Source organism: Hyalella azteca, unplaced genomic scaffold, assembly GCF_000764305.2.
Source record: "Hyalella azteca isolate HAZT.00-mixed unplaced genomic scaffold, Hazt_2.0.2 contig15119, whole genome shotgun sequence".
In the NCBI taxonomy this organism is placed as follows: Eukaryota; Metazoa; Arthropoda; class Malacostraca; order Amphipoda; family Hyalellidae; genus Hyalella; species Hyalella azteca.
Genome location: NW_025944981.1, coordinates 4,951 through 16,530, shown reverse-complemented (window position 1 = coordinate 16,530; position 11,580 = coordinate 4,951). Strand labels below are relative to the sequence as shown.

The window sequence follows — 11,580 nt, the reverse complement described above, 5'->3', positions numbered from 1 at the left end:
TAGAAGATAGGACTCCCATTTTAATCTTCTTTGAAAATATGGAGCAAACTATTTGACGTCTTGTGAAATTAATTTATGCTTCAAAATTATTCCAAAAGCAAATTTCAATTTTCAGAACAATCCTCTCTTTCGTATCCCGACAGGATGAGTATCATGTATGTGCTCCCTAATAGCCCATATATATACTCGTATTTGTGGCTCCATGTTGTAAACATACACACAAATCCACGAACTTTGACAAATATATCATTATAATATATATAATATTTTTTCTGCAATAATTATCTATGAAAGGATTCCTCTTTGTCGTACTCCCTAAATTAAATATGTCAATCTTAACTTGAAATAAAATACTCAAAAACAGTTTCAGACGAATTTGAATGCCGAATAACTCGTTAACACTCAGCCGTGAAGCTGACCCATTCGTTCGCAAACATGCAATGTTTACGGATAACCAATTTGACCAAAGATGGCTTATAAATGATGCCTTCAGCATGATGGGCTGAGCTAAGTAAAACAAAGTTTCTGGGCGTAATCTATTAGCAGAAACTATGTCTAAACAATGCATTACACAACAATAATTACACAACAATGCATTACGTTAGCGGAACTTGTCTGTTTTCGAGATTATTTTACGAGTATCTCGTGTTGAAAGAGACGCCCAAGAGGATCAAGGAACTAATTCTATGATATGATGATTTTAAAAATTTATGATTTATAATAACTGAATAGATGCTATATGGTTTGAGCTTCATCATAAATTCTTCAGACCATCAATTCATATACCGAACCTGGCATACATGCAAAACCGAGTAAAAAATTATATTATGGCTAAGGCCTATGGAATTGTCAAGATGCGTCCTAAAACTGATGTGCGCATAATTTGTCTTCTGTTCAGACTACGCAGATTCGACCAAGGCCTAAGTCCACACTAAGCCTTTTCAATGGAACAACCAAGTAACATATGGTTACATAAGTTCCAGAGCTAATTAGGAAGAAAAGCCTGAGCTTACAACAGATAAGGGTGGAAAGATATTGATCATCAAACACACATGGAATTAAAGTTTAGAGGGGACTAGATGAAGTCCAGTCAGGACCTCGCTGTCTTAGTGTCAAGATGCACCTTGTAGTGACGTTAATGATGTTCATATCACTGGGAATATTTGTCGGTAAGAAGAATAAATCACCAGCAACAACTTACATCAAACATTTCTAAAAAATGCTGTGTACTGCTGCTTGACTGTCATTTTTATGTTGAATCAAAGATGCCACTTATTACAGACCGCATGTTAGTGATCAATCGGAAATTGGTGTATTCCTTTGATGCGTTCAATATCTCGAACCACTATAGCAAAAATTTCATGTACACTATAAGAGAGAAATTTGAGCCCAAAATCAGTTCGCTTTGTTCAGGATAGACTCGCTCGGAATTGACATTGTCATTTTTAGTCATTTATTTGGTAGAGTTCATTAGTTACAATCAAGTTATTGTATTTTAAATATATAATTTTTTTGTATCTTAGAGTCAGGGGTCTCCAAACTATGGCCCGCGGGCCACATCCGGCCCGCCACATAATTTCATCCGGCCCACGGGATGAAATCGTGAAATGAATAAATAATTATTGTATGAATGACATCTCAGAATTATTAAAAGCTGTGACCTGCTGACTGGTGGCGCTCAGCACGAGTCAGTTTTCCTCTCTCTCGATAGTGTGACGTACAAATACTAATACTGGCAGGTATGTGTTGTGCATTACGACCAATCAGTTGTGTATAACTGCATATTGTGGGGATGGAGGCCGAGTACGTGGGGCTTCGCTGCTTCCGTTTCAGGGAGCACAGCACTGTTCAATATTCTTTTCTCTGCACTTTGGCACTTTGGCAATACATTTACCTTATTTATACAAAATAGCAATAATACTATTGTAGCCAAAGATATTGCATGGTTAAAATAGTTAAAATTGCAACCATTAAGTTTATCAACGAAAGCTGTTGCCATAATATTTACCACTTTATAATAATATGCTATGCTTTTAACACTACATATACAAGCCGTTTTTTTCCTGTAGAATTTACTTGTAGAATTTATTTCAGTTATTTTACACTTTTGTTTTCAGATATGGATATGTTTACCCCTATGTTTCAGATTTTTCCATGTTCATACTTCAATATTTGAGTAAATAAAATCACAGGCACTGATTTTTTTTATTTTTTATTTTTTCGGCCCGCATAAATATGGGAAATATATAATGTGGCCCGCACGTTGAAAAGTTTGGAGACCCCTAGACATTAAAGATGGCAGGCATTTAGTTACCGGCAAATTACTGTATATTCTCAAACGATTGAAGTAAATTAAATATTCGGGAAATTTTACGTAGAATAAGGTTTGCTACCTTTAGAATTACATTGACAGACGAAAATGAAGAGTAATTAAAAAGCATTCAAAGTTTAAGACACAATGTTGAATATGAACTTATCGCTATTATAACTTGAAACTTAATTTGTGATATTATCAGTCCGAAATGTCTTTAGATAATCAAGGAATACAGTTTTAATCATTCACTATCAATTTTATAATCGAGTGAAACAACATAATTAAAATATTTTTTTCATAGAGAAATTAAGATTGATGACGTATAGAAATTGAAGCTTATAATCTTGAATTGAACCTTCGTTTTTCAGGTGGTGACCCATCATCCTACAAGTACGATGGTGAGAGCAAGCAACACATGCCAACCAAATGCTTGACCACACCGATATCATAACAGAAGTTAACAAATTCAAGATAAAATTATTTGGAAGACATTTTTTGTTATTTTACGAATGCTAACAATTCAAATATGATTGCGGGGTACTATCAAAATGATTTTATTTACCTAAATACTTAGTTCGAATTTTTATCCCGTTTGTCGAGAATTTCTGTTTAAATGAAGTTATTAAGACGCATCTGTTACCACTTCATGAAATCTAAATTTGAATTTAAGATCAAGGTATGTTTAATGTACAACTCAGTACGATTTTGAACCCTATTTATTTATATGCCATCGAGAGAAATATTGCATTATTACGATCAGAATATAATTAAGAAATGTTATTATACATATATCAGCAAAATTTTCTGCCATACAGTAAGTAGAGTACAACTTATTGTCTTTGATAACTTGACTCCTGTCTTGAACCCACCCTCCTCAGAGAAGAAGGAAGTCATTCCTTAGTTTGATTGCGACGGCTCAGCGGAGTAATGTGCCAATAGAGTAATTAATACTATTGTAAAGTAATATAGTCAATTTTCCATTATTAATTTTTTTACGGTAGAAGCAACTGGATGCCATTTGAAAGCAATATTGTTTCTATTCTATATAATTGAAGCACACTGGTGTCAGGCTTTTTGCACCCTTTACTTACTTTATATCATTCTTGTCGCTTATAACATAATTTAACTGAAATTATGTGACGCAGACAAAGATGAGTGGCCGCTACAGTTCCCCCTCCACTGCTCGAGGCACCGCCAATCGCCCATCAACATCAGGGACTCAATTGCTGCAGCAAAGACTGTTGATGATCTCTTGTATACGAACTACGAGTTTCCTCCTTCAAACGTAACTGCCACCAACAACCACCACACTTGTGAGTAAAATGACACAAAATTTAAAAACAATATTATTCACATATTTGATACGTGAAGTTTTTTTCGTTTTGTTCTAGTTTACTTTTTAATGTACGCAGCATCACTTTCTGCAGTGTTCCTCTAGCACTTGAAGTCACGCCAAACCTTGAGTGTGGGGACATCTCTTTGAGTAGACATGCCATTCACATCTCTTCTCAAAGAAACTTATTAGAATCTGTCGTTCTGATTGTATTCCAGGTTTCATTGTCACTTCTGAAACTCTGAGCTCTTTACAAAATATATTAGATGCGCTAACTGAAATTTAGAGTAGATGAATAATTCAGATATGATATTAATGGCCCGAACTGCGAGCCGCGTTACTTATGACAATGTTTCTATGGGACTCCTTCACTAAGTAGATTCACCTGCACCCCACTCGTAAGTGATCTGAAATTTCCCATGCAAATATAGCCCTTTATTTGGGCTCTCTGGACAGTAAGTAATAACGTACAACCTTCGAATTAAAACACTCAGGATGAAAAAAAAAATTTGCACATTATGCTCATAAATTATGCGTCTTATAAACTTTTTATGCGTAGTTCATTTATTTTAATATTTAATCTCCACTGATCAGTATGCCTGGCGTTTCATATATCTGTCTCATCGATTTGTTTTTTTTTTGTTGCAAAAAAAAACAATAAAAAACTAGCATGCTCACATGCAGAGGGAAATGATCGAATGCTAACAGTTCTGATGAACAGTAAGGAATTAGGAGACGTTGCGAAAAGAATGATGAGACACAGACGTCGTAAATTATTCTACTGTCTCGATCAGCACGAGGGCCTTGCGATCACTAGCTGGACGAGGAAAACCAGCTTAACGTGAAGCGACTAAAAAGATATGGCCAGCGAGCCAATTAGCCCTAACCGACCGCTGGCCACTCATGGGCCATCTGAAAACCGCCTGTTATCTGAAAATTCGTACAGCAGCAGATATCAACTTCTAAATACTGCACGCTCGACAGTAGAAACTTTCCGATCATATATAGGACTGAGAAAAGATTTTAGACCGTTGTCCAAAATACGCCGTTCTCAATCTATGCCGCACTGTGGCTATGGGACTTAAAGGGCGTATATAGGCAGCCGATTGTCGTGTTTATTTTTTTCTGTGTAAAATACCACTCGATATCCCCCACATAGATTCAGCGAATCTTATGCAGAGATGGATTCCAACTTGTCTCTAGGTCTAGAGTAATAAGGTGCCGTACAATTCTCTCAATGGAATTGGCCTAATAATTTCTCTGTAGCCGACAGGATCTCTCCTTATCTACGAACACAAGAAGAAATGTCTAAACTTACCAAAAGCTGAACTGGTAGAACAAATGCTTGAGTTTGCTGTTGATTCAGTTAATAATTAATAAAAATGTACACTACTCTACTTTGTCTCATCTTCGATGAACCACATTCGGCTAGTGTTGATCTTGTGCAAACAACATTCATTGAAATGGAAAAAATTTTTACTAATGAAGTTTCATCTGATTTCTGAGAAGCTTCCTTATTAACATTAAGCCTTTCCCAGTTTTTGCCTTCTAGCATTTTTATCAATTTTTCTTTTATCGGCTAGCCGCACGCTCATTTCATCGGTTGCAAATATTTTTTTGACAAAATTTTATAATAAATATTTTCTATAACGTTTTATTGGGTTTGTAATTCGCTCGTTATTTTCAATCTTCCAGTATCTTTGACTGGCACATTCCCCATGGGATTGCCCCTGCTCTCGGGAGGCGGATTGATCGGAGTCTATGAAGTGACTAACCTGCACTTCCACTGGGGCAGCGACGACTCGCAAGGCTCCGAACACACCATTGACGGACAAAGGTGTCTTATTACTTCTATGCAATACTGATTCAAAACTTCATTAATGTTAAAAACTTGTTAAAACTTCATTAATGTTCGAGCCCTAACAAAATTTAGAGTAGCCCCAGCTTCTGGTAATCCAAATCAGAAGCTGCCGCGTCTGTAAATTTTCACTGGGTAACAAAATTTAGAGTCGCCCCAGCTTCTGGTAATCCAAATCAGAAGCTGCCGCGTCTGTAAATTTTCACTGGGAGGGAGGGCAGATGGTGAAGAAATTAACCATACAATTTCTGAAGTTAGATTTTCAAGTACCAAATTGATGAGCTTTGAGCAACAGGAATTTATATGTTCTATCATTGATGAACGGAGAGAAATAAGATTGCATATTGAACTTTTCGGCGAATTTCCATCAGCTCAATTGTGCCAAATTAATACATTTTCTAGCATTCCAGATTGATCCCACTGACAGTAAATGAATTGTGTAAATTTTAATCTAGAAATTTCCTTTGGAGTCGCAAATTCAACAGGGCACATTCTCGCTCCCTCGGGTTTTCCAGAGGGCGTAAGTAGTGAGCAACTTTTTTCTTTTCTCAGTAGATATTTTAAGGAAAATTTTAAGAACGCGCTCTCGTACAGCTTAACCCCAGAATTATGCCATAAACTAGACAATTCATCCTAAAAGTAACGATAACATTGAGATATCAAGTGCAGACATTTGATCGAGAAATTTTATCAAGCAAAGGTTCCCTCCCGAGATGCATATCGTCCACAACAAACAAGGGACAGACCGGCATTCTTTCCTAGCCGATAAACAAGGCTTGGCTGTGCTCTCCGTGCTCTTCCACGTATCACCGGCCGACAACGAGGCTCTCACTCCAATCTTGGAAGCTATTCCAGCTATAATATCAGGAGGTATTGTATGTAATACGCAATGTTGCATGCTTTATATCGAATTAAATATCTCATAACAAAATGTTGGAACTTGTAACCCTCGTTTTATTTGTTCTTCTTTAATTACAGTTGGAATAATGAGTGGATTAAAAAATCTTCGATCTTCTTTCAAGGTCCTTATTGCTCACATCACCTCACTGGGATGCCCTCTTGTATCTTTATTAGTGATATAAGCATCTAACTTAATAAAACCAAAAGATTTCTACTTAGTTGATTACCAAAAGTATTTGTTTCATATTGCTTTTTATAATATCTACAAAGTCTAAATTTTTGAAGCATCAGGAATCTATTACAAAAATTGAACCGTTAGCGGTAAGCCTATGAGGTACATCTAAAAAATCATTTTTTCATAGACGACGGTGTTTAATTTTTACAGAACACGTAGAATTATAGGACGTGACCAAAAAAATCGAAATGCTTATGGCCAATCAATAACACACGTTTCGTGACTTTAAATGCTTGAAATAACATAAATTGATTGTCGCTTAAATTCCAGCATTTAATTCTTCCGTTTTGTCCAAACGTTTTACCGGGATTATCACCTCAATCTGTTCATCACTGAATTTTATATTCTGATATTGATATAATTTCTCAAACCTAATTTACACTGAATATTCCTATCGCACTGATGCTAAGACCTCTGCATTAACAAACACACACGACCTACCAACACATAAGTGAGCCTATAATAGTCTTCGTATCTTGTACTTGTTTGGGAAGTAGCAGTCCCAGGCCACGATGGATCGCCGCCTCTGATTGTCGTTCATCCGATCTCATTTGGGCCACCTGATGCACGATGCTGTTGCTTGCTTCTCGCCGCTGGTAGTGTTGCATGGGAGGTCGATCTGGGATTGTGCCCAGGAAAACGTCCAGTTGTCTCTTGAAGGTCTCCAGGGTAAACTTCCACTCTCTTATATCCTTTGGTAGGGCGTTGAACAGCCTTGGCCCTGCCACGGAAAGTGATCCTCCCCGCAGGGATTGAAATCTGACAGTCTCCCGCTTCTCTCGTTATGATATGTCTCAATCCTGAAGGTCTCACTCTCGAAGTTCGGCACCATTCTGGTTATCATTTTCCATGTGTACAGAATGACATACCTCTCCCGTCTCCTCTGCAGTGAATACAGACCCAGGCGCCTCAACCTCTCTCAGTAGTTCAACTCTTCCATCCCTCTGATCCTGGAAGTGAAGGTTAGCTGGACACCTTCCAGTTGCCGCACTGCGCCGAGTGTGAACGGGGTCAAGAGCTGGCAGCAGTATTCAAGAATTTGTATTACAAGGGTTCTAAAGAGTGTGATCATCGGTTCCGCTTCACTTGTTCCGAGATCACGAACAAGTCACTTCTCTTTGATTTCCGAGTTGTCAGGTGCTAGGTAGCGGCGCTCCATACCAGCTCTTCCGCACCCCCGGACTATCAGAACCTCAAACATGCTCCCGTTGAACTGCATGTTGTTCACTTGGGCCCAGTCATATATTGCAGAGAGGTCTTCTTGCAACCTCTCGCAGTCCCTCCTGTGCGTTATGGTCATTAGTATCCTAGTGTCGTCCATGAATGACGATTCAGTGGCGTGGTTCACAGCCACATCTATGTCGGCGATGTGAATGAGGAAGAGGATTGGGCCGAGTACCGTTCCCTGAGGTACTCCACCCTTCACCCAAGCCTCGCTCGATCTCGAGCCTCCTACAACGACAGCTTGTAGTCTTTCTGTTAGGAAGCTGTGGATCCATGCCAGCAATTCACCTCCGACTCCCAGGAGTCTTAATTTACTGAAGAACACTCCATGATCAACTTTGTCAACGCTTTCGCGAAGTCCAAATACACCACGTCCACCCCGGCCCCCTCCTCCAGCATGGCCAGGATTTGCTGGTGATGCTCCTGTCCGGTCATCTTCTATCACCATCTAGATTATAATACGTCACCATCTAATAGCTTGTTCTGTACCGACATGGTAGAGTCACGCCTAGTGACGTCATCCCTGTTAAGGACTATATATAGCCAGAGCAGTGCATCGCTCGTCAGTTGTAGCGGTACTGCCTAGCCGTCATCTTGCTAGCCGCTCCTCCGGCACATACTTGTGCTGTACCTGTCAATCCCCGTCCTTCTGTACTCACCGAGCCAGTTTATTATTATAATTGTTCTAGCGTTAATCGTGTTTCACTTGTCCTGCCTTAGTCACACTTGGAACAACAAGTACCCAGACCCTCAGTACAAATCCATCAGGTGGTCGCAGAAATAGACACCTGACACTCCAGTAACTGGGACAAACAGGAACGATTCCGTCTAAAAAAGTTTTGCCTTCTGTTGAAAAGGTCAGCGTCTTCCATGTACTGCGCCAACCTTGTGGCAACCTTCTTAAATACTTTGATTACGTGTGATGTTAATGTAACCGGCCTGTAATTTTGGGGTTTGTCTCTTGTACCTCCTTTGTAGTCGCTCAGCAGCTCGGTGTGTCCCGAGCACATTAATGAATTTAACATCGGGCAATTAATTAAATTATTTGGTCACATGTTTAGGTTGTTATTTGATCACGACAGAGCAGAGCGCGGTGTTGCAAGGAGCCAGCGCCCTGAGCGCGCTACTGCCGCGCAACAAGCAAGTGTTCTACCGCTACCCCGGCAGCCTCACCACGCCGCCCTGCAGCCAAGCCGTCGCAGTTCAGGAAACTGCGATAGCTGACCGAAGATTGAATCGATATTTTATAGTAGCGTGTATAGAAGATATGAAAGAGTGTAAAGAGAGCGACGGAAATATTTTATGGTTTCACGAAAACAAAAATTTTAAACAATATAGATGAGAGCGTTGCCAGCAATGACCGATTTTNCGATTTTATCAGAGGTCAATTTGTACACTTGGTTATAAGCTTAAAAAATTAATTCAAATTTGAAAAAAGTAATAATTTAGCGATGATATATAACACTTGATCTGCATATACTACTGACACCATCAAAATCTACTCATATTCCTCTCATGTGCACCTGAAAAGTTTTTATCAAAATCGGAGCTCCTCTGGTGGACAATTTCCGCAACACCCAACCTCGGAACGGACGAACTGTGAGAGCATTTTGATTAGATTTTGATTCTTAAGTTTAACCTATCAACAATTATCTAGTAAGTTGCGGATGACTAAATAAATCCGAATGGCCTCATTTGTGAGAAAAATTCAATAAACTTCATACAGCGTAACGTAGACACGTTACTCGATTAACAGTTTGTGTCTTTCTCACTCTCTTCGTCTATCTCTATATTCAGTATATTGATCAAAAGAAAAATTATTATGACTTATGGCAAGTTTTGAGCTTAACATTTATATGGTTTAGAGACATTACACGAGTTGACAGGAAAAATCATATTACTCATGGGAACGTTGGAATTGTTATATTATTGCTTCTCATCCTAATAGTTTATACAATAAATCGCGCTACTTTTTAACCCTTATCCCGGCATTTTTATTTATTTTGACGAACTTTGAGGCAATCACCGGCAACAATAACCCCTTTTTCGGAAATTTATACCTAATGAATTATTGATCATATTAACACAAATCTTTCAGCATTAATATATTTAGATTAACCATTTAAATTTATCATTATTTTAGCACTTATCCTCATGAGTTAATATATTTCTATTTTTACAGGTATTCAAGTCTCGCAGCCGAAAATTTTCTGGCTATGAATGGAAATTAATGTACGTGAAAGTACAAAAATTAGGCCGATAAATTAAGCATTAAAGCGATTCACTCTGGAAATTTCCGGTGTCCTGAACTCCATGGTGTGGCTCCGAATATTTTTCGTTATGTTGGAAAACTTTGGACCTCATAAGCTCCTTTATAATTTCTAACGCTATTGGGTAAATGAATGTCCAACATTTCAAATTGAAAATACTAATTTCAATTCAATCGTTTCGTTAAGGTCCACTAATAATCGATCATATCAAGCACTCCTCCATCAGTAAAAAAAATTAATAATGATTTTTTGATGCATAGCTTTTTCGATGTTCCCATTTAAGAGTGAAAAATAATGTTTTTTACTTGAAATTATTAAGATTCTCGAAAATCATTACTTGTATTTTTCGTCATAGCATCCGCAAGCAAATAAATAATTTCTAAACGATTCGCATACAATCTCTGTTTTCAAAATAAGCAACGGTTTCAATCGAACATCAACAGGTTTGAAAATATTCCTGGAAAACTTAAATAAAATAAATGAATAATTTAAATTAAACATACCGAAAACCCATTTTTATTTTTCGCTTCATATGTATTCTCCATTTTTCTCATATACTCGTACGGCATCCGACAAAGACTTTTCCGCGTTATCGGATATTTTTCGTAGTAATTATTTGAAGTGCGTCTAGCAAAGTTTCAATTTTAAAATAATAAAAATAAGGTGATTGCGATGTCTTCTGGTGATTGAAAAACGAGCGATGCCAAAATGTGTAGACATTTTAGCAGAATCATATGATAGAGTTAAAGATTATAAGTGCCACATTTCTTTGCAACTGGCAGCACCAAATGAGGATTCCAAAAAGAGGACATCTCTGCCAAATATTTTTCACAAATTCCTATGTTTAACAACTTCCGTCAAACGGCTACAGGTCCCAGCTATTGGTTCCTGCTACACGGGTACCGTAGAGCGTTCCCTACACGGGCACCGTAGAGCGTTCCCTACACGGGCACCGTAGAGCGTTCCCTACACGGGCACCGCAGAGCGTTCCCTACACGGGCACCGTAGAGCGTTCCCTTGTGAGGTATTTCTTTAATTAAAGAAATAATCTGGGAAGCTTTTATTTTGATTTATCAAACAAAATCTAGAGTTTGAGTTCGAATGATTTAGCTTAATAGTAATGGCGAAAATATTTAGTCAATGAGCACCGAATCCAAAAGTGCAATCATCAGTTTATGGTGAACGTGAAGGTGAAGATGGCGGGTTGGTCACTCGATGAAAGAAAGTGGTGACTAATGCGTGACGTACAAATAAATTATGGCCGGTCAGTCTCAGGATCGGATTAAGGAATACTGTAAAGAAATGAATTCAAATTATAAATCTTGCGAAAGTTTAAGAAATTATAGTTTAAACAAATGATCAAAATTTCACTTTTGCACTGAAAACATTACGAACCTGATGTTTAAATGCCCAGTGTGGTAAACACTTTATGAAGGAAGAATAATT

At 38.1% G+C, this 11,580-nt stretch overlaps 1 protein-coding gene across 1 annotated transcript; it reads left to right on the top strand.

Moving 5' to 3' along the window:
- Window positions 1-1,104: 1,104 nt before the first annotated feature.
- Window positions 1,105-9,065, top strand: LOC125179116 (carbonic anhydrase 9-like; the record flags this gene model as incomplete). Its single annotated transcript, XM_047884300.1, has 6 exons — window positions 1,105-1,169; window positions 2,683-2,712; window positions 3,460-3,627; window positions 5,343-5,484; window positions 6,206-6,375; window positions 8,947-9,065. Coding segments are annotated over exons 1-6 (681 nt in total), but the record flags the coding sequence as incomplete, so codon positions are not given.
- Window positions 9,066-11,580: the final 2,515 nt, after the last annotated feature.